The sequence below is a fragment of the Peromyscus leucopus genome, chromosome 13, assembly GCF_004664715.2.
Source record: "Peromyscus leucopus breed LL Stock chromosome 13, UCI_PerLeu_2.1, whole genome shotgun sequence".
NCBI lineage: Eukaryota > Metazoa > Chordata > Mammalia > Rodentia > Cricetidae > Peromyscus > Peromyscus leucopus.
The window spans coordinates 4,295,088-4,318,695 of record NC_051074.1 but is presented as its reverse complement, the minus strand read 5'-3'; the positions used below and the strand labels follow the sequence as shown (position 1 = coordinate 4,318,695).

Here is a 23,608-nt window from a genome sequence, read left to right as displayed (position 1 = left end):
GCACCACCATGCTACCCTAGAGGCTTTCCGACCATGATCAACTCTGAGGGCATGGATCACAGAACACTTGATAGCTTTGCTGAGAGAAAGCACACGCCCGTCCCTAGTGCAGCGGCCTCTGGAAAGGCGGGGAAGGGGCTGGCCTACCATAGAGCTTCTCCCTCATCTTGCCCTGAGAGGTCTGCAGCTTTATCTCCCCTCTGAAGTGTCCAGTCATCTCCCCGTGGTGGGTGAGAGGCGTGTAGATGGGAAGCTGAGTCTCTGTGGTCTCCAGATGAAGGGCAATGCAGCCTTCACCTGGGGAAAAGAGAGGCAACATCAACATGAAAACCTGGGTATGAGACAGACATGGAGCTTGCCTGGAGATGTAGCCGCTGTGCTGGGAGACAATTCCTTGAAGCAAGCAGCCAGGCAGGGATTAACTGACACACCCTTCCGATCAATGCCTCAGCAACATGGGGCAAATGTCTCAAGCCTCCCAGGAAAAAGAACTCTATACAGATCAATGTGGAAAGAAAGAAATCAAATCTTAGAAAATCCATCCCAGAAACAGCATTAAATGCTAATCTGATTGCTGTAGGGAAAGCTCACTTCCCAAGGTTTGAAACAGCACAAGAAATAAACAAAACCAGATGAGCAGGTAAGAGCACAGGTCAGTCTAAAACGTCTAGACAAGGAAAAGTCTGAAAGGAAAGGAGGACAGGTGGAGAGCTGGCCTGGCAGCAGGGGGAGGCTCTGTACTAGGTCTGAGGAGCTGGCTGGGGACACAAGAGAGGTGCACTGGCACAAGAAGATTCGGAATCAAGGCACAGCTCAGATGATGACTGTGGGACCTGGGCAAGTCACTTGGCCTCTATGAGCCACAGTTTACCTCTTTACTCACTGGGGAACAGAACCCGCCTCTTGAGGTCTGGTCAAGATAAAATGACATGGTACCGGCAGCTCCCCCAGCAAGGCTAAGAGGGAGGTTGCTGGCAGTTGTGCCCAGAAGTCACAAGGAACAGGGATGGTAACCCATCAGGAAAAGCTCCTCCGGCAATCGAGGGGCAGAGTAAGAGGCAGCATCGTGGTGTGATGGGCAAGGCAGACAGGCTTGCTCGGAAGGCCGAGTCACCACCAGCTTCACTACAGAGGCTGAGGCTAATGGGCAGGTACGGTCCCCGGCCTGGGATGCTTACCGTAGGATTCATCGCTATCAGAGGATTTAATGCTGATCAGGATGTGCTGGTCCAGTAGGTACTCGGGATCAGAGATAATAGGCTTTAGCTGCAGAGGAGGCACCAGATTAGAGTTGACAGGTAGGGAAGGTGGATGTGGGCCACCGGTCTTGATGTTAGAATACACAGGAAGATGGAACTGAAGATGTTCTTTCAACCAAACTCAGGTCTTAGCTCTCCATGCCCAAGAGAGCAGGGGGAGCCCCTTGCTCAGCCAAGTGAGGAGTAACTTTCTTTCCTGCCCCCCATCCTCAAACTGGGTTGAGCTTCCAGGTCCCTTGTCTCCGTTCTTCCTTCCCTTCTTTGCATGTTCCTGGGGTCAGAGGAAGGACCAGCAGCCAGGTTTGGAATGAGACTTCCCTTCCAGCCCCCCCAAGGGCTGCATATAAAGAGGGCACCATGGGACCGCTCCCCATCTGGGGAAATGTGTCTTCTTGCCAAAGACCCTCCGTTGGGCTTGAAGTATCCTGTGGCTGACTAAAGGTGTGGCTTGGTGAGTGACAGACTCCTGAATGTCAGCAGTGCCCCCAACTTCCTGCTACTAAAAATTGTTCAGAGCTATCAGGGACATAGCACAATGGTAGAGTGCTTGCCTGGCGCGTGCAGAGACTTAGATTCCATCTCAGGTACCATAAGCACCAAGTAGGTAACAAGAACCAAAGGGGAATGGGTATACCAGGGGCTGAAAACCATTTAGGAATACCGAGGTCACGTGTCCATGTTGAAAGGTGTGCCTTAAATCACTTGAGAGCAAAGTCTAAGCTGCCCCCTCTGGCCTTGGTCTGGGATGGCGGTGACAATCTGAGCAGGCCTGCTGCTACAGCTGCTGGATGGCCTCCATTGTCGCGGCCCCTCCCCAAGGCACCTTCTCTTCCTGCATTACCTTCGGGAGAGTCTCTCCAAAGCGCACCACCAGCTCTCCTTCGCTTCCCTCCTCGTTTTCTCCCTCCTGACTCTTGACAAAACCTGCCAGAGAATAAGAAGCCGGGTTTGCGGACCACAGAGCCAGGACCAGACAGAAAAGACTCTAAGGGTCGCCTTTACTGGACCACGGAAGACTGTCTCTTTCTTCTGAAGTCTCTGGGGCCTCAGCACCATTTAGGAATCTCGTTTGCTGGGGATTCTGTTTTTGTTCAAAGAATGGTCATTTGCCAACACAGTCTAATTATTTTTAGGAAAAATCAAAGAGATTCCCCCTCCTTTTTGACTCTTCTTTGCATCGCACCAGGCAACAAAGAAGTCATCTCACCGCAGGCAAGAAGATTGGGAAACATGACAGCTCATCCCACGCCACTCAAGATAGCAGCCTTTTGAAATTCTAATTTAAGTCTTCTAATATGCTGTTTCCATAGAAATCTATGCAAATGTCTCGATAGTTTATTTAAAACACCCGCACAAAACCCCTCATGCCTGTTGGAACTGTTTTGACCCTGCCTGCAGAGCTGGGCTTCAGGATGTTGTGAAGGTGGTACTATCCCCAGGAAGGGCTGGGAAGGATTAGAGAAGGAAGGCTCAGAAGAGTACGAGGGGGCAGAGTTCTGGCTGGCAGCACTGCTGGGCCCTCGAGGCAAGGTCCATGCCTGTCTGCAGAATTGGTTCATACCCTTCCCCATTACGCTAGAGGCCATCCCAGGGAGAGGTAGAAAGCACGTGGCTCTCCTGCATGGGAGCCTCAGACAATATACCTGGAGACACATAGAAAGGAGCCTTCATAAGCACAGCCGGTGCTCAACATGGCCACCTGAAATGGAACTGTCCATCCCTACCTTGCTTCCAGCCACAGTGAGCCCCACAACGAGAGTGCCATGATATGGAAAGGGCAAGGGGGCCCAGGGCCACATGGGAAGGCAGCTGCAGATGTTTAGACCCTGTCTGATCTTCAGAGTTCTGGAGCTTTGCCCAGAGGTCTGTATACTAGTGGCTGCCCCCATCTCTAGGGCTGAGGCGGTGGAAGCACAGACCACAGGGGTGGAGAAGGAGCCTCATAGTCACGGGGTAGCCTCTTAGGTACCCCTCCTGTAGCCTACTTCAGTGAACCCCCTGAGGCCCATTCATGAATCCTCATCAGAGAGAAAGGAAATTGAATGAGGGATCGATCACTAATGAAAGGTGCTTATGTGAAAGAGTCGCCCTAAGGGTGGTTTACCAGTCACTTACTTTCTAAGCAGCTTGAGTGGAATTCCAAGTAGAACTTGGTCTGGGATTTGGTTTTCAGTGTGGCGTAGCATGCAAGGAACTCGATCTGCCCTTGGCTGTCCACAGTGCCAGGACCTGGAGAGGGCAGACCAGGGATTCATCTGCACACTGTACCTGGAGATGGAGGCTTCTCCCAGCGTCTCTCCAGCTTCTTTCCTCTGTGTCCACCCACCATGCTGGGCTCCCTCTAAGGGCCCGAGGATGGGGAACGTCCAGGCGGAAGGAGAGATTTTCCTTAAAGTAAAGCTTCATGACTCACCATGCAAGCTCAGCATCCCTGATGATGGCCACAGCCTCTCTGTGGTCTGTCACAGGCTGGCCATGTAGGGTGCGGAGCAGAAAGAGTAAACACAGCAAGGACCCAAGATCTAATCTCAGTTTTGCCAACAAATCTGTGTGGCCTCAGGCAACCCCTCAATCTCACCTGCAGCCTCCCTACTAACTAATCTCTACCGTCCGTCCTTCCTTCCTTCCTTCCTTCCTTCCTTCCTTCCTTCCTTCCTTCCTTCCTTCCTTCCTTCCTTCCTTCCTTCCTTCCTTCCTATTGCTAGAAAGTCCAGGCTTGACTGGAACTCACTATATGGCCAAGGCCGGCCTCTAACTCATGATCCTCCTACATCAAGACCTCAACTGCCAGGGTTAAAGGCATGAACCAACATGCTCAGATTTCCCCACTAGTTCTGACAGAGTTCATACAGCCATTTAGAGGTTCACCACCCAAATCTACTGTTTTGAGTCCACAGCTTGGGAGAACTGCCCTTACTTCCTTGGCACAGTTATGCCCAGTCATTACTGTGGGCTCTCGGACTTGTTGGCCTTCAGCTAACATGCTCATAACTGTGTTAATTTACACACCTCAAACTGGTTTTTATCGTGGTTTTTGTTTTGTAGGACAGGGTCTTATATATACCCCAAACTGGTCTTAAACTCACTAGGTGGTTAAGAATGGCACTGAACTCTGAGCCTGTTGCCTCTGGCTCCTAAGTGCTGGGACTCGAGGCACGCCCACTACACTTGATCTTGAACTGGTTTTAAGCAAATGTTCTGTCTTCCCATATAAATTCTTTTTTTGGCTTTTTGAGACAGGGTTTCTCTGTGAAATAGTCCTGGCTATCCTGGAACTCTCTCTGTAGACCAGGCTGGCCTCAAACTCACAGAGATCTGCCTGCCTCTGCCTCCCGAGTGCTGGGATTAAAGGCGTGCGCCACCACGCCCGACCCCCATATAAATTCTAAGCCACTTGAGAGTAGCCTCCACCATGCCTGTCAAGCTTCCTTCCTTCCCTTCTTCTATGCCCCACAGCACCTTGGCCAGACTCTGCTCAGACAAATGTCCCATCACAGATCAATACCGGTGGCCGGTATTTCCCACCGTCTGCCGTGTGCTGAGTCCTAGCAGAAGGAAAGCAAGCCTGAAAATGAAGCTGCTCTACCCAGTGACCGAGGGAGCGGTGACCGAGGCTGCTCTACCAATGCTGTAGACCTCAGAGAAAGGGGAGGTGGGTGTGAGCGGGAGGAGGCGGAGCCTAAAGGCTATCAAGCGGGTAGAACAGACGTGAAGACATGGGTGGAGAAGGGAGGTCACATCAGCCCACAGATGTTTGATCCAATGGTAGGGAGAAGGGCATCCCAGGAAGACAATGGTTTAGTTTCATCTAGGTCTCTCAGCACAGAGGGCACAGAGTGAGACAGTTATCCTCTGTTTGTATTTGGGTCCCTCACACTCGGGATTCCTGTGGCACTGTGGTAAAGAGTGGGCAGAGAAGACGACCACATGGCTTCCTGACCACCTAAGACAGGGCTGGATGGACTTGCTAACAGACCACAGCCCCCCTGTGCCAAGGGGAGCCTGGCAACCAGGGCCGGGCTGGGCAATTTGAAAATATAATGGCACCTCTGAACGTCAGCTTGTTCCAGTCTCAGGTCTCACTCATCTGCCTCCCACCTCCTCAGTTTTCACCGTCTCAACCTACTACACACCTCCACTAACATTGGCTTAATAACTTCTTTAATTGGAGTCAGTTTTTAAACGTGGATGTAATTAAATAAAACATGCCACAATTGGAAGAAACTGAAACACTTGCTTATCCAGAAGAGACATATTTAAAACATACTAAAGTACATATATCATGAATAAACGGTCACCCATGTGTCCCCAGCCCAGAATCTTCTTCGGTGTTAGCCCATACCTTGGTAAACACCAATTTACAAACTCCCACTTTTAACTACACCAAAAGGAGTTTCAAAAGCAGGTTTCCTGGACATGAAGAGACCAGGTAGGCAGACTGTGGTCCCGTGGGAAGCAGGGGTCTATGTCTAACATGGACAACTGGTAGTTGCAACCAGAGTAAGTGCCCTAGGGCCCTTGTCTTTGAAGAAAACAAGGAAAGCTGGCGCTGCCCACTGCTTACCATTCTTGGAGACAAATTGCGATGTGACTCCTGCTTCAAAAGTGGCAAAGACAGGGCTGTGGTCACTTGTCATGATGTCACTGGTACTGCCTGCAAGAGAGGGAAGTTATTTCTAAGCAGGGATGGAGAAGGCCAGCCAGCCCCAGAGCTGATCAATTACCTCAGTGTGGGTACTTTCTGTCTTTGTTTATTTTGTCTGGTTGGCTTGGGTAGCACTAGGGATTGAAGCCAGGGCCTTATGCATGGCAGGAAAATACTCTACCCCTGAGCTATACATAGCTCCTGTCCCTCTTTCAGGTTCTGAAGGGCAGAACAGTGCCTTGGCTGAAGCTGTGAGTGGTGTAAGAGTGTAAGAGATGTAAGAGTGTGAGCTAAGAGTGTGAGCCAAGAGTGTAAGGGATGCAAGAGTGTGAGCTAAGAGTGTAAGGGATGTAAGAGTGTGAGCCAAGAATGTAAGGGATGTAAGAGTGTGAGCTAAGAGTGTGAGCCAAGAGTGTAAGGGATGTAAGAGTGTGAGCTAAGAGTGTAAGAGATGTAAGAGTGTGAGCTAAGAGTGTGAGAGATGCTGCTGTATCGCACATTTACAGGTGCTGTAGGAAGTTCGTCCAGTGAGGTCAGTTCTGGGCAACACGGATCAAGAGAAGGGGTTGCGGGGGTGGTGGTGGTGGTGGTGGGTGGGTGGGGGACGGGACGGGACGGACTGTAATGCATATGCTAAACTAGCCCAGTGTGACAGTAGACATGAACAGATAAAGGGCACAGAAGCCAACTTCATCTGTGGGATCAGAGTTTAGTGGTCTCCAGAGAGGGTGGGACCATAAGGCAGCTGCCAGACAGTGGCAAAACTCCTCCAACCTATTTCCTCACTCCGAGGGGTGGGTAGGTATGAGGGCTCAGCTGAACAGGTATGGGTCATGAACTGCCTATCAGGGGTCTCTGGCTTGTGAATTGCTCATTCGTGGTGCATTGTGGGATGAGGCTGAGTGCCATTGACTAGGCACTAGTCAAAGTGTGTGTGTATGTGTGTGTGCGTGTGTGTACAGATAACCCTGGAGGCTAGAAGAGGGAGGTGTATCTCTCGGAGCTGGAGTTATAAGTAGTTGTGGGCCATCTAGTAAATATGCTGGGAACCAAACTCAGGTCATCTGGAAGATCAGCAAGTGCTCTTAAGTGCTGGGCCATATCTCTAGCCTCACAGTGAAATATTCTTAGGTCTCCCCAAATCTACATGAACACATTTAATGATATCTATTAGGTTGAACCATCTGAATCCCTGGTAGTTGGCTGTTTTATACCTGCAAAAACATCGCTTTTATATGACTCAAACTCAATATGATTCTTTTAAAAAGAATAGTACCTGAAGGTCCTATTTATGCTATTAGGGAAGAAAAATATTCAGCAATCTTACCTATCTGTGAACCCCGTGAGCCACAGTGACAATTGACGTGGAAAGATATACCCACTCATGCAGTAGTGGCGTAAATGTCATGGGAGTAACCAACCTCTTTCTGACTGAATTTAAAACCCATCCCCCAAGACAGAACTCATGTCTGTTACTGTTAACTGGGCCAAAAGCCTGTGACTGGCTGGACCACATGCTTTAGGAGAGAACCTACTACTATTACTCTGCTAAATTATCATAGTATTATATTGTCCTTTAAGTTATTATCTTTATATCCCTAGATTAGTACATTTCTTAGCCCTCATCAGAGAAGCTTTTTTTTTTGCAGTAGATGGCAATTAACACAGAGACCCACAAGTAGTCAACATGCAGAGAAAAGGATTATAGAGTGCTCAGTTCTAAATGGGGCATATATATCACACCTATGTCCTCCAAAGGCTCAGGGATCGTTGCAGAAGAGGGGCTGGAAAGATTGTAAGAGTCAGAGGGAGTGGACAGATGCAGTGAAACATTTGTGAAATATGAGAGCAAACCAAAACAGCTATGACTGCATGTACAAGATCTGCACAAGATCAAGCCATCCAAAATCCCAGCATGGATGGGGGAGGGGCTCATGAAGTCCCACCCCTAGCTGAGGAGCTAGTGGCCATTGATGGCTGCTGGGGGAGGGACAGGATATTTTCTTCAGGGATCTGGTCTCTACAAGGCTACCCATGTTCCAATAGATGCTCCTACACCCACACAAATACAGACGGCACTAGGTAGACTGAGTGGGTTTAAAAAAAGAGAGAAAGAGTACATGAAATTGGGAGGGTAGAGTGCCGGAGGGACAGGAGAGGGACTGGAGGGGAGGAAGTGGGGGTGGATTTGATCTCAATTAAAAGAAAAAAGAAAGAAGCTGCTTTTAGAAGTGCTTTATAATTTGAATATCTCTCTGAGCAGGGCTATTTATTGCATTGCAGGCCAAGGAAGACAGGGATGTACCAACTCTTTCAGTATTCCTGATTGGGGCTCCAAGCATACTGAAGCCCCTGGGTTTGCCACTGTCCTAGTCTACATTCCCTAGTGCTCCACTCACCGTAGGACTGGCAAACCACATGTACCAGGGGGTAAGACTTCCAGAGGACTCGGTCACACCAGGAGGGCAGGTTGTACTTCATCTGCAAAGCAACATCACTGTTTTATAGCAGACTCACTGCTTCCTTTGTTATTAGTAAAAAACGAAAACTCCAATATTAACTGGAAAAATCTGCCATCCACAAATTCATCCATTGCTGGCTCTTTAGGGAACCTCCCTGCAGGTAGCTTTAAGCTATTTCAAATATATTTTCTCTGTGTGAGTGTTTTCTCTGCATATATGTATGTGCACCACATGGGTGCAGTGCCCACAGAGGTCAGAAAAGGTGTTGGATGCCCTGGAGTTGGAGTTACAGTTGGTTGTGAGCAGCCATGTAGGTGCTGGGAACTAAACTAGGTTCTCTGCAAGATCATCCAGTACTCTTAACGACTGAGCCATCTCAGCCTTTGATGCTATTTTGTAACTGTTTCTTCTTAGGGTAGCATAGAAAACACTGGGTTTCATCATGACATTTTCATATATGTACCATCGTACTTGGCCCAGAGTCATCCTTTAGTGCCCTCTCTTCCTCTCCCTCCCCTCCTCTTCTGGCTCCCTCCCTTCCCCCACATAGCCTCCTTTCTGCTTTGATGGCATATATATTATATGTCTGTGTTATATGTAAATATATAAAAATATTTTTATATTTAAAAGTAAATAAGAATATGTATTTAAATCTAAAATCTGCACATGAGAGAAAATGTGATATTTGCCTTTCTGAGTCTGCTTACTTCACTTAAGCTTTAAACTCGTCAACTCTTGAAACTCTACTTTGGGCTCCACACCTTCAGATGTCCTGGAGTGCTGCTTGTGGATGAGGTTAACTCACCTTGCACCTGGACCCCTCTTCCTTCCGGCTAGAATCCTCCCAGCTTCCATTGTCTCCTCCCCCCAAGCCCAGGTAGTACCTAGATCTCATCCAGACAGGGCTCTGAGCCTTCTCTCTGCATCCTTTGCTTAAGCAGCTCTCTATGCCCATCATCTGGTACTGCTTATCCCTGGGCTAGGAGAAGACCATAGTCTTCTAGGTACTAAGACTACCAAGGATGGCCTTGGGTTGGACCCCATGAAAAGTGACCAATGTCCAGAACTTGTATTTGGCTGGGCTCTCTCTAGTGGCTCCTTGAACTTGGAATGTGTCACCCCCTCTCTCCTTTCATACCTCCCCGTCCATATTCCCACTGCCCTTCAAGGCACCTTAGATGGCATCTTTAAGAAGTCTCCCCATCCTTCCTGTCCAATGGTTGTCTCCTCCCCTGCCTGCTCCTTGTGATATCATGCTAACTATTGGGGTCGTCAGCTGCATGCTTGTCTTCTCTCTCCTCCTATAGACAGCCTGGGGCCAAGGTTCTTTCAATTCTGACCTCTCACCACCCAGGAGAGTTCCTCACCCATCAGTAACTCTTTGAATAAATGAATAGATTATTGCATCTTTCCCCAAATGCTGTTCTTTTCAATAGGAATGGCCTTGTTAATATATTATAGCCACTCTGTGATCAGTTTAGTTAGACTTTACCTATGGAGAACTATAATGCTCAGAAGCTCTTATAGGTTCTGATAAGCCCTGTAGCAAAGAGACCAGTCTTGCTGGTGTTGTTTTGGAGTCTATCCATCTAGTCCAGGCTGGCCTTTAACCTGTGATTTTCCCACCTAAGCTTCTCAACTATTGGGATTACAAGCATGCACCACCACACTCAGATTCATGGAAACCTGTTTAATCTCAGCTAACAGAATTTGGGGGTGGGGGACTTCATTTATTTTGGTCTTTTAAAATCAGTTTTACGGGGCTATACTGAGGGCTCAGTGGTTAAGAACTCTGGTTGATCTTGCAGAAGGCCCTGGGTTTGGTTCCCAGCACCTACAGGGCAGCTCACAACCATTCATAACTCCCATTCCAGGGGATCCAACACCCTCTTCTGGCTTCTGTGGGCACTGCACGTATGCGATTCATGCAGGCAGAAACACCCACCCACATAAAATAAAAATAAGCAAATCTTTAAAACTAGCCTTTCTATACAGTTAGGAACCAACACTAAAGTTCTCTCAGCATCTTAGAATAGGACCATTACTAAGTCAGCTTTTTGCGTGTGCGAGTTGGTGGCAGTTTTTGCACGTGAAAGTTTTGTTTTTAGAGACAGTCTCATCAAGCCCAGAGTGACCTCACACTCACTATGTAGTCAGGGATGACCTTGGACTCCTGATCCTCTTGCTTCCTCCACCTCCTGAGCAGTGGGAGAAGAGGTGCATGGTGCCATGCCTGGCTTGAGGCTGGAGTCGGAACCCAGGGCTTGGTGCACACCAAGCTAGCACTCCTAACTGAGGTACATCCCCACCCCCGCATGTGCATCCTGATTTCTGTTTTTGTTGCTGCCTGCTGATGGAGGATGTGTCCCACTTCCTAGGGACCACCATGGAATGGTGGGTTGGGCAAAGGAAATTGGGGGGGCCCCGAGAGCTGCCCCGGGAGGACTTACCCCTGTCGCTTTCTGCTTTGTGTAGGCGTACTTGTCCCGAGTCATCCTTTCGAATCGGTAGGTGGGGGCGAAGGTGATCTCCTCCTCCTCTGAAACAGACACAGGCTCCCCAGTTTGGCTTCCCCAATACCTCCAGGCCAGCTCCCCTCCTCTGCAGACACGGCCCCTCCCCTGGTCAGGTCATCAGGCAGAGAGGGGACAGTGGGAAGGGTGCAAAGGAGAGACAGTGTGCCCTCACCAAAGTGCAGGAAGACCTTCTGTTCCTTCCTCTCCAGGAGCAGTTGGTCATGGGCCAGCAGATCTGAATACTGCTGCTGCTTAATCTTCTGGATGATGGCCTCTGCCTCCTGGAATGGAGACATGCCAGGTCAGACACTATTCCTCACCACACTTCGCACCGATCACACCAAGGCCGGGGGCCCCAGCAGTCTCAGTTGCTGTAAGGATAAGGAATGCCTGGAAAGGCTGTAACATCACCATAACTAACCCCAGGCTAGCCCAAATTTGCATGTGGCATCTGCTGTTGTTGCATACTGGCTTGTAAACACCATTGTTGGTAACAACACTTCATGAGACAGGCGGGATGTTTCCTTTGCTTTCCCTGGCTCTTTCTGTGAGAACAAGGGCATCCAGCTGTAAACCCGCAGGTGGGAGGCAACTCCTGGTTCTGAGGCCTTGAGCACCACCCTCCTTGAGACCGACTCAGCAATAACTGGCGCCACACTGTGGGGTAGGGGCTGTGCTGGCCTTGGCGTCTAGCAGGTCTCCCTCCCGTCTACTTCTCTGTGATTATGAACCAGGCCCTGGGCTCCCGCCCAGGTGAGTGTGGAGCTCTGGCAACCCTTCCCCAGGAGGGTCAGGATGTGAACTCATCTCACATCTTCTCACACCTGCCTATTCACTCTCAAGGAAGAAAGATGTCACCTGGGGATCTCTGGTGAGGAAGGTGTGGTGACTGGCTGCAGATGCTCAGTCTACAGAGCTGAGATGGTGGCTGAGGCCCAGAGACAGCTCAGGGACATGGGGTCCCATGGAGAAATGCTTGAGATAAAGGGACACCCGAGGTTCAACCACAACTATAAACAATGTGCCATCTCTCAGGGTCTCCCTGGCCTCTCTGTGTGCTTGATTGTACAAGAGGGTCAGCTCCTGCTGTGATCCCTTTGTCCTCACAGGACTAGAGTGTGGGAATGCACTAAAGTCCCTCAGTGGGCGTGAAACAGGCCGCTAACTCCGACTTCTAGACAGAAGGACACTCACTGTTCCACCCCACGCTGTCTCCTGCTTCAACTTCTATGAGCATGAAAAACAACTGTGTGGGCTCTAGACTTATCCTGGGGTCACATCTGTTGGTCCCCTTCCTGTGGGCAGGCAAGCAATGCCTTGGACCCACCAATGATCCCATGGTTTGTTGAGATAAGTGAGCTGCTCCCTCAAGATGTCTGTGCTTCCTCACCCAGCCAGGCTGCTGCTGGCTGGCTGGCAGACTGCAGGGACAGTGGCAGTGATGAGGGGTGGCCACTGAAGTCCTGGGGCAAAGTAGACACAATCAGAAAGGAACTGTAAAGAAAGACAGAGGCTCCGAGACAGGAGCTGTAATGAGTCCCAGAGAGGAGCGGCTGCCTTAGCCTGGTTCTGAGTGTCCATGTGTCTCTTTGCTCGTCCGTCTGTCCTGAGCGGACTCTTGGGAAGCCCTGTCCCCGCACAGCTCCGCTCAAGGCGAATTCTCCTTACCCAGGTGGGCAGCTCCACACGGTAGTTGAGATCCCCCAGCCAGAAGAGGTGGGTGAAGCGGTGAGTGATGTTAAACGGGCTTAGCTTCTTGTCTCCCAGGGCCAGGAAGCGCAGGATGTTCATATAGTTTTGATTTCGCCTAATTCAGGGAAACAAGGGCCTTCTAGCACATCTAGCACGGGGTACGGTCCTTACTCTGCCATGGCAGGAAGTCAGGGCTGACATGTGGGAAACAGACGTAGACTGCAGTTCTGTCTCAGTGGGCACCTGAGCGTACCTGGGAGACCCAAGTGGGATCACAGAGTCTGGATCCCAAGCAGGAATCTACCTATCAGGAAGTAGGGTCAGTAAATGTACTAGAGGGCTATGGTCACAACAGGATTGCCTGCAGACAGAATGAGCTTTGAGCTACAGGATGCTCCTGAGGAGTATTTTCCTTTAGAAATGGACCAGGTTTAAGGGACCTGTTAGGTTAACGACATCCTTCCTGTCCTCCAGACGAGAGTCACATACACCTGAGGTCTGTACTATGCTATAGCTGTCTTTGTTTAGGCAACGGAGGCCCAGAAGGTCTGAGGCTGAGCAAGCCATCAGGGTGCGCGGAGGGCATGGGGGCCAATACCTGAGTTTCTTTTCACTTCCAGAAGTCAAGTGGCTGTTAACAAACCCCAAGGAGGTTCCATTGAACATGAAGGACACCCCCACAGCCCCCTTGTTTCCTGAGGGAAGAAAGAAAAGAAGCAGAATGTCAACCAGGTAGGCTTGTCAAGGGGTCGGAAGTCGAGGTGAGGCAAAGGACGCTAACGCTGTTAAAAAAGAGGAAGAGAAGCAGACCGAGGAAAGGGGAAGGTGGACAGGTCACAAGGGGCGGGGCATGCCGGTGATGGGCAGATGGCAGCAGCCTTGTGATTCTTCTATATAGAACAGAGGAAGGAGGATGTTGCTGTCATCCATTTCTGGGTATGGGATGTTGGGGGTCACTGTACTGAGCAGATAGGGGACAGGGAGGAACATGGCAGCCTGAAACCTTGGGATTTGGAGGGTGCACACCCCCCCAGCTAAGTAAACTGATTATCTATTCAGGGTCTCAAGCAGGATAAAAAACCTTCACCCCCCCATTTCTCCCTCCCTCCCTTCCTCCCTCCCCTCTCTCATACACACACACACACACACACACACACACACACACACTCACTCACATCTTGTTCATGTTTTAATTTATTTTTATTTTACATTAGTGGTTTTTAAAGTATATTCCCAGGGTCAGCACACCAGCCCCAGGGAGTCCGCTGGAGAGGCAGATACCAGATGCCTAAACCAGAGATTCTAGGGCTTAAAAATACGTGCTTGATAAACCTAGAAAGCAAAGGGTTGGTAGACAGGGGCCATCACCAACCAAAAGAGCATATGTATCTTTTTTACTGGGGGGAGAGATATCTGTTTAACTTTCTTTTGGTGCTCGGGACCCAACCCAGGACCTTGCACACCCTAAGCAAGCACTCTACCATGGCTTCTGTATGGAGGATCAGATCTAGGGCCAATGCCACTCTGGAAACCACCTGAGACTTACTAAGTCAGAACCCACATTTTAACCAGCTCTCCAGAGCTGGTATAGACCCTGGATGAGTTTTTGCAGGAGAAACCATTCGGATTTGCTAAAGACTAAGGGAACCCAGGACAGGCCTCTCAGGGTTTAATCTGGGGACACTGCCCAGGGAAGGAAGAGGCGCAGCCTGGGACTGGGACCCCCTTCTGCTCACCCAGGGTGTTGGCGATGCCTGTCTTCACATTGTCAGTGCAGATGTGGCTGATCCGATTCTCATGCTCTGGCTTGGCAAGCACCACTATGCGAATGTTCCAGAGTGTGTGGATGGCGACCTGGTGGTGGTGGCAGGAGATGATGTTGCAACATCGGGCTGGGGTGTGGTGTTGGAACCCCGAGAACCCCAAAGGGATTCACCCCAGCTCTCACCCTGAGAGTAAGATACCCTGTCTGTAATCCCTAGCTTTCAGGGGAACTTCTAGCAATGCCTAAGAATGAGACAAAGTACCTCGCAGATGAGACCTGGGGCTGAAGGTACTTCCAGGAAGTAAAGATTATCCTTTTAAGCAGGAGTGGGGAAGGTGGGGGACTCAGGACCCTATCAACTTCTGAGGAGGGCACCTGGATGCATATCTTTAGCTCTGAAAATGGGGGAACCACTGAACTCCTATACATCTTTGGAAGTATCTTGTCTGTCTGAGATGCTTGGAAAAGCGTATTGTCTTCCCCACCCAGGGCTGGGCCAGCAGCTCACTGTTTTAAATGTCATGCTGGTGACTTCTTGCAGGGAGTGCCTGAGTATCTCCAGCCACTCCTTCTCTCCAAGGGGGTCCTCCTGGGTGCCAATCACGTAGATGTCATGGGGGATATAATCAGCAGAGTCATCCCGCGTCTTTCCCTGCCCCTTGGAGAGAAACCAGGACGTGATCTTCTTGGGAGGGGGTGCGTTACCTTCAACAGCAAAACCCAACACCAAGTGAGTCAAAGGCATGTCAGGTCAAGGGCATCAGGGGGATTCAAAACAGTGGGGGAGGAGGATCACATAGTTACAAAAATCACTGAGGCAAATGCCCTAGATGAAGAACTCAGTGCTGAGATCACCTTACATGTCAGCTGTGGTCAGAGCTCAGTGAGATCTTGTTGTGAAGGTACTATTACATTCCCAAGAATGGAAAGCTGGGAGATCCTCTACGGAGCCCTGATCTAACTGAACAGGTGGCAAACATGTCCTGGGCTCTAGGGTGGCAGTAACACATGAGCTGTGGCCCTGCCTGTCACTCAGGAGTTTACAATTCTGATGGTGAGTGACATGTTCAGGATGGAGGCTTCTATCCCTTCACTGCCAGGAAACACCAAACTCCCGGAAGGAAGTTAGTTCCCTTTAGCTAAGAACTGAGATGATGAGGTGCTCAGCAGAGAAACAGGAAGAGCATTCCATGCTCCTCAGCTTCCATTTTTAAAAATGAGTGGGAGCAGCTCCTCCAAGGAAGGATGGGAGGTCTACTGCTGGAGATGCCTTAAGGATGGGTAGATAGATGTTCTCTCCATACTCCTAAGGGGTGTGTGTCTCTTGGCCAACAGAGAGACAGGAAGCCAAGAATCTGAATAACAATCGCTGCAAACTCTGCTTCCCAGGCTCTCAGTGACCACATATGGAGACCTTCCCATCCTGCCCATGTGCAGCAGGGCTCCAGCCTGCCCCACCCATGTGTCTTCTTCCAACAGGGCACTCCTGTCCTGTACAGTGAAAAGATCCCACCATGTCCAACCAAAAGAACTCTTTACAGGCAGACAAGAAAACTAGAAATTTCCCCATGTCACATGCATGAACTCTTAGGAGTGAGAGGCTAAGGAGTTAATAATAGTCTAAGATACCTGTTAAATTTGAATTTCTGGTAGATGGGTGATTTTTAGAATAAGTATTCCCCATGGAATGGATGTCTGTCTAAGATTCAGATTTAATTGGACATTTTCTAACTATTTATTTCTAGATCAATTTTTTTTTTTTTTTTTTTTTTTTGGTTTTTCGAGACAGGGTTTCTCTGTGTAGCTTTGCGCCTTTCCTGGGACTCACTTGGTAGCCCAGGCTGGCCTCGAACTCACAGAGATCCGTCTGCCTCTGCCTCCCGAGTGCTGGGATTAAAGGCGTGCGCCACCACCGCCCGGCTCTAGATCAATATTTATACCAAAACATTATATAGTATAATTGACAATTAGCATAATGTACATATTTAATGTAATATTATGTGATAATATATAAATAATAGTATATATATATAGCCCAATATATATTTTGTATTTTAGCTTTTATTTCTAGCTGAGTACTTATACCAAATAATTATTTAAATATTTCACTTACATATATATCATATGGACTATATTACCATATATTTAGCATATATATTTGCTGTTTATTTACTTCTAGCCACAACCTATGCTAAAAACTTATACATTATTTACACAGAATTTAAACTGAGGGCCATTTACCTATCTATCCATCTACCCACCCATCCACCCATCTATCCATCCACTGATCTTTCTATCTCTCCCCTTACCTCCTCCCTACATAAATCAGGGTCAGACTTCTTTCTTCAAGACCTGGGGTCCTTTGGCAAGCTACAGAGTTACCTATTGTGACTACTCTTGGGGTGCACTAGTCCTAAAGCTCATTATTTTTCTTGTTCATCATCATTGGACAAAGGTAGAATTCTCCAGAACAGAGGTCGTACAGATGGGACCGAGACCAGGACTATGAACGAGAGATGGAGGCGCCCCCTTGCGCCATGTGCAGATGCTGAGGCAGGAAGGTGGACCCAAGCAAAACTGGCAGGAGGGAAGGGGCACAGGGACCCACCCATGTTCCAAGTGCCAATGAAGATGGTGATCATGTCGGGCTCCGGCTGCTCCGAATGCTTGTTCTTCATCTGCTGCAGCAGCTGGCAGAAGCCTTCTCTCTTCTGGAGGAGGAAGGGCAGATACACTGAGAAGGACCTCCACTTCCCTGCACACTGGCTTCTACAAAGGATGTGGTCAGCTTAACAACACTGAGAGGGCGTTTTATATATATATATATATATATATATATATATATATATATATATATATATATCAGACTGAGTTTTCTATATATCTCTGTAAACAAGAAGAGCAGCCACCTGAAGAGGTGTTGTTTCAAGCCATGAGCATGTGGCGTCTTGGACCCAGCCATTCTGCTGCAAGGGTGTCAACTGAAGCCAAAAATTAGAATCTGCACCAAGATCCAACCACATCGGGGTACTGCAGCGTGTCCATAGGTAGGGGACTCACAGATAACTATGTTTTACACCATTACTAAGCTAGAACTCCATAGAGTTTTAAAATTATGGTACAGAAGTACCTTAGCCACAGAGAAGTGGCGATGATACAACATTAGTTATGAGAAGCTACTTGGTAAATATGGTCTGGGTGCCACCACTACACTATCATCTTAAGAAAAAACATGCATGGGGCATGGGAATTCATGCCTTTAATCCCAGCACGTGGGAGGTTGAGGTTAGAAGGCTGCCATGAGTTCAAGGACTGTGCTATATAGTGAGTACCAGGCTAGACAGGGCTACATTGCAAAATCCTGTCTCAAAAAAGCCCAAACCAAAGCAAAACATAAAAACAAACAAAAAGCCCTTAAGACACCTGGAAGGGGATAGTCCAGCATCAGTTAGTGGTGAGTGCTGTTTTTGTTTTAAACTTTTGACTTTTGTATTTGATACTTAAAAAAAAAAAAAACCAATGAGACTGAATTACTTACTCAATAAAAGAAAATTTAAAGAAACTAGGGCCAATGCAATGACCTGGCAGGCGAAGGCGTTTGCTGTGGAGCTGAGTTCAATTCTTGGGACTCAGATGGTAGATAGAGAGAATCGACTTCTGTCCTCTGACCCCTGCGCATGCCCTGTGGCACGTGCAAGCCCCACCTCCAAGTACATAAATCCAACATTTTTTATAAAGAAAACTTAACAAAACTAAGCAAAGACAAGAGAGTACACCAAGACAAGAGCCTCCCTAATCTTTTGCACGTATTTTTCCTGTGTTCACAGTGGGGCATGAAGCTGACTTGTCCCTCTCTTAGTCAAGAGGGCTGTTGTCCATAGGGCAGCTGGTTTTAAATGAGAGGATACAAAATTTCAAGTAGTGCAATATGAAAGGCCGGATGCCTGGTGTCCCTAGTTACAAAGCCAGCAATTTTATACGATTCAGCCTCATGACTGCGACTCTCACGACTGTCCACTCCAGAACTCCAGCTCATCAAGACATAACAGCAGCTTCTTTACTGAAGCCTGTCTTTAGCTGAGGCTGGCAAGAGTCGGTGTCTCAGCCCTTTCGATTGGGCAGTCACTGGGCAGAAATAACTAGTTTTGGACCTGTGCTCCTCAAGTCCAGAACGCTGCCCAGCTGTGTGACCTCTCTCTACTTCCTGTCATCTGTCTGCACTCCCTCTCCACTGTTCCTGTTGACCCATGCCTGCCGCTGTTCCCTCATACTCACTCCCAGGCCAGGTGAATGTAGATGCCTGGGGAACTTGGCGGCGTTACCTCCGTGAGACTGTACAAGGATCCCTGCCTCCTCCCATTAGCTTGTTTGTCTCTAGTATCTGACATGCAGGGTCAGCCACACGTCAGGATACACACACTATCTGCTCTTCCATCCATTTTTCATGCCTCATGTAAATGGTACTGATGAGCATGGCCAGCAGAGCCTCTGTGTGGCATTCAGACCATTTGGGGTGACTTCTGAGGTGAGCAATCAGAGGGCAGAGAACCACATCCAGGGGTTTTCTCATGGCCCATAGTTTCTCTTCCTCTGTCAGCCATGATGGGAGAGGCACCTGAGTGGGGCAGAGTTTCAAAACAGAAGTCCTCACAAGGAAGTATTGGTCAGGATTCAGATTTAAGTCCAAAGCTGACCCAAAGGACTCCTAAATCTATTTAGGAAAGACTATTACTTGAAGCCTACTGGCCAGCTCCTCAGCACTGGGCATGAGGCAGGGGATTCCTTCTCTCAGCTGAAGACAGCACTTGGCAAAGAACTTGACAAATTCCAGCTGGCCCAGAACCTGACCACCTAAGCTCAGCTTCCCAGCTGTGAAAAGGGTGCTCTACAACCCAGGGAGCTAATGATTGCACCCCCTGGCACATCGCCGTCCTCCAGACACATGTCCCTTCTTGCCCTCCATTAGATATCTATTGTCACTTACTTTAGAGTCAGAAAAAACGTATTCCTTCCTCAGGATTTTCTCCTTCTCTGTCTCCACCAAAATCACCAGCTTGTTCAGAAACTTCTGGGACTTGATGAGCTGCAGGACTTCAGAAAACCAAGGTTCATTGAGTCGTCATCTGCTCCTTCAACATGTCCAATGTCCACCACATTCTAGGCACCCAACCCTCGACCTGACCCTCACATCCCGGGCTAAGCCCTAGGGTGCATTCTTGAGAAGTGTGGTACCCACAACCGTCTAGAAGTGGCTTCACTACACAGACTGTGTGACTCTGTCCATCCTTTCATCTTCTCCCTCTGTGCCACTCTGCTTGCCCGGCTCCTGTCTGTTCCGCTTCATTTGTGAAAAACTCACATAAAAGTTGTAGTTTTCATTTCTTATCAAAAGTTGGAGGGCAAGGGAGGTACCCCAGCACTTACGAGCATATACTGCTCTTTCAGAGGACCTGAGTTCAATTCCCAGCGCCCCCATCAGGCAGCTCACAACCGCCTATAACTCCAGTTTCAGGGGGATGTGACTCCTCTGGTCTCTTGGGGGCATCTGCACTCTTATACACAGACACATACACACAATTGAAAATAATAAAGACAAAATTAAAAATGAGCAAGGCAGTGGTGGAACACGTCTTTAATCTCAGCACTTGGGAGGCAGAGACTGATGGGTCTCTGAGCTTGAGGCCAGCCTGGCCTACAGACAAGTTCCAGAATAGTCATGGCTACACAGAGAAACACTGTCTCAAAAAAACAAAAAAGAAAGAAAAAGAATTAAATCATTCCATAATTTCTTCCCCTTTAGTTAATAGTACCTTTCCTCTCCACCTTCCTCCAATGTCCTGCCCCCTAAAGGCAGTTAATTTCAAGTTTCTCAATTAACTCTTTGGAAATTTATCACATTTCTTGTTTCTTTTTCATTTTAATTTTTTAATTTTATGCGTGTGGTTATTTTGCCTGCTTGTATGTCTGTAAACCACATACATGCAGTACCCTTGGAGACCAGAAGGGGGCATTAGATCTCCCCCCAACCCTACTTGACCAGAGTTACACAGGGTTGTGAGCTGCCATGTGGGTTCCGGGAATTGAATCCAGGTCCTCTGCAAGAGCAACAAGTGCTCTCAACCCCGGAGCCAACTCTCCAGCCCCCATCCCGTGTTTTTTTTTTTTTTTTAAATCCTCAGCTTCCTGATCTTGAGGTTTCCTTTGAAAATATTTTCTGGGGTCAGGAGATGGCCCAGGGAGTAAAATTATTTGCCTTGGTGACCTGAATTCCAATCTTGAAAACTAAGAAAAATCTAGATTCAGTAGCATGCTGTGTTCCTCCAGGGAGATGGGAGGTGGAGACAGAATTACCTAGAAACTCGGGAGCCAGCCAGGAGTATGCTCAAAGAGGCAGAATGAGGTAGAAGGCAAGACTGACTCCTGGAAGCTGTCCTCTGACCTCCACACAGCACACAGCCACAGCTCATGCCCACACTCATGCACAACACACACACACACACACACACACACACACACACACACACACAACACAGGAAAGATTTCCTATTACTTATTAGCTTTCTACTGTAGAAGGTGAAGGTTTAGTTGGGTTTTTGTTGGTTTGTTTGTTTTGGTTGTTGTTGTCGTCGACGACACATACAACCTTGTGCTCCCCCCTGACTCCCTACCGAACATAACTGCAGTTCCCCATCATCTTTCCAACACCATAGCTAAACACTCAATGCCGTGTCACCGTGACTATGACGAGGCTCCTGACAGACCAGCCCCCAGTCTTTTCCTTTGCTCTTCTTTTCCTGAGTTGGCCTCAAGAACCCCTCCCTTAGCTGAGGAACTATTGACAGGCAGCTGCTGGGGGGGCAATTTTCTTTAAGGGTATGGCCCCGGGTAGGCACCAAGACCCAGGGCGTGGTCTCACTGCCATGGGCAGCACCACCTGGACTGACTCAGTCAGAGGACGTGGAGTTGGGAGGAGGGCTGGGTGGGGGCGGATCTAAGAGGCGTTGGGGGAGGAGTGTGGGGTGAATATGATCAAAATACATTGCAGACATGTATGAAATTCTCAAGGAATAAAAACGCCATGTTAAGCTTTTCCTGGGTTTTTGTAAGTGTACAATTGCCCTGCTCTTTTCTTTTCTGATGGTGCTGCGGGTCACGCTGCACACTGAGCTACCCTGTGCTACGTGCTTTCCTTGATTCGAATTCTCCTTCCCATCTGTAACACTCATTCCCGCGTGGCTAAGCACTCTCTGCTGCCTGTGTCCTGTGTCTAAGCACTTTCCCAGAACCTCTAGGTCTGGTGACTTTGAGGCCTGATGAGAACCTGCCTTCTTCAATACCCTGGAGTCTACCCTTCGTCCCTCTTGTGGGACCTTTCTCACGTTCCATGTCATCCTCTTTCTTTGTTTACATCTTCATTTTGACACAGTAACATCCCCTGTTAACTATTTTCTAAGAACTGCCTGACTTTTAAATTAGCATCTATTAACATATCCATTCATTGTAACATCTTCATTCACACACATGATGTACTTAGATCACTGCACAGTTACTCCATGTGGTCCACCTCTCTGCTCCACCTTGGTCCCCTTTCCCTTAGCAGTCCTCTCTGCCTCTCTGTCGCTGTCTCTCTCTTTCTCTATCTCCCTCCTTCCCCCTCCCTCTCCTTCTCATCTCCCGTTCCGTCCATTTTCCTATAAGTGGTATCTCATTGTTCTTTACGGCTGAGTAATATCCATTCCATCACACACAGGAACATTTTCTTCATTCGCTGGTGGGCACCAAGGCCAGTTCCATAACTTGGCTATAATGAACGCGGCTACGATAAACACGGGTGTGCAGCGATCACTATGATATTAATCCTCTGTCAGATGAATGGCTGGCCAAGATTTCTCCCATTCTGTAGGCTGCCTCTTTGCTCTGTTAACTGCTTCCCTTGCTGGCCAGAAGTACTTTAGTTTCATAGACTCCCATTTGTCAATTTTCGCTGTTTCCTGAGCTACTGGAGTTCTTTTTGGGGAAGTCCTTACCTGCGGCTAGGCCTAGTGGCTGACACCATAACACCAGCCCTTGGGAGGTGAAGGAGAGGATGAGGAGTGAGTGCCTGGGCCCCATGAGGCTGTCTATTTGCACATTGGCCTGCTTTTCCTATTTTCCTCTAGCACTTGCCTGACATGCGTAGGACCTTGTGATCCTCATGACTGCAAAACTAACTAAACAACCAACCAACCAACCAACCAACCAACCAACCAACCACCTCGAGCACTGAGTCTCTAATCAGAGTCCCCGGTAGACTTGTCACAACTAACAGAGGTGGAGGGGTTGAGTATGTCCTTTATGACTCCAGTGGGAAAGTGTCTGGAACAGTGGTTCTCAACCTGTGGGTCATGACCCCTTTAGGAGTCAAACAATCTGTTTATAGGTTGCCCAAGATCATTGGAAAACACAATATTTACATTATGATCCATAACAGCAGCAACATTATAGTTATGAAGTAGCAACAAAAATACCACTACCTGAGGAACTGTATTAAAGGCTTGCAGCATTAGGAAGGTTGAGAACCACTCTCTAGAGGCGTGTGAAGACCTCCAGGCTTCTCCTCATGTGCTTTTCTCTTGTGTTGAGCTTTCTTTGTATCCTTTCAACTTAACAAGTCCTATCCAGAATGGGGTCCCATGCCGAGTCTTGGGAGTTCTCTGAGCACCCACAGAAGCTGGGGAATCTCCAATGTATTCTATTCTGCCTCACTCTGGAAGTTTTAGGGCCTTTCCTTAGAACTCAGTGTTGGGAGCCTCCCCCCCCCCCCCACTGTCGGAGGTGCCTCTTCTGTTGTGCTGAACACTCGGGACATTCTCACCCTGGATATGTGTGCTATTCGGTCGGTGACTTGCTCTTCTGGGGTCTTTGATGAGCTTTTCTCTTTCTCCTCATTTTTTTACTAACACTTGTGGCGGTGAAGTCCCTAAGCCAGTGCATCAATTAGAAAAGCACGCTGTGTACAACAGAGTGTGTCAGGAGACTGAGTGAGGAACACCACCATTGGGTCAAGTTTGAGGTCAGCCTGAATGGCATAGTGAGTTCCAGGCTAGCCCGGGCTAGCCCAGGCTAGCCCAGAGTCATTAGACTCTGCCTCAGAAGATGAAAACAAAACAAACCCACCTATGAGAGCTCCCCTCGAATTTACCTTTTTATTTTTTCAATGTTTTCATTCTATTTTTGGCAGGACTGGGGGCCTCACACATGATAGACAAGCACTCTACATTCTCTGGCCC

General features: G+C 48.5%; 1 protein-coding gene across 1 annotated transcript in view; it reads right to left on the bottom strand.

Moving 5' to 3' along the window:
• The window catches only part of Inpp5d (inositol polyphosphate-5-phosphatase D), a 112,565-nt gene that overhangs the window by 9,616 nt on the left and 79,341 nt on the right, over nt 1-23,608 (bottom strand). Inside the window, exons 10-23 of the mRNA XM_028876275.2 lie at nt 19,324-19,430; nt 16,948-17,050; nt 14,848-15,044; nt 14,311-14,428; nt 13,173-13,269; nt 12,551-12,689; nt 11,055-11,163; nt 10,817-10,905; nt 8,304-8,385; nt 5,824-5,913; nt 3,375-3,488; nt 2,101-2,183; nt 1,179-1,266; nt 148-297 (exon numbers count right to left, since the gene is read on the bottom strand). Of these exons, the coding sequence (XP_028732108.1) occupies nt 148-297; nt 1,179-1,266; nt 2,101-2,183; nt 3,375-3,488; nt 5,824-5,913; nt 8,304-8,385; nt 10,817-10,905; nt 11,055-11,163; nt 12,551-12,689; nt 13,173-13,269; nt 14,311-14,428; nt 14,848-15,044; nt 16,948-17,050; nt 19,324-19,430 (1,566 nt within the window). The remainder of the gene's footprint in view (nt 1-147; nt 298-1,178; nt 1,267-2,100; nt 2,184-3,374; nt 3,489-5,823; nt 5,914-8,303; nt 8,386-10,816; nt 10,906-11,054; nt 11,164-12,550; nt 12,690-13,172; nt 13,270-14,310; nt 14,429-14,847; nt 15,045-16,947; nt 17,051-19,323; nt 19,431-23,608) is intronic.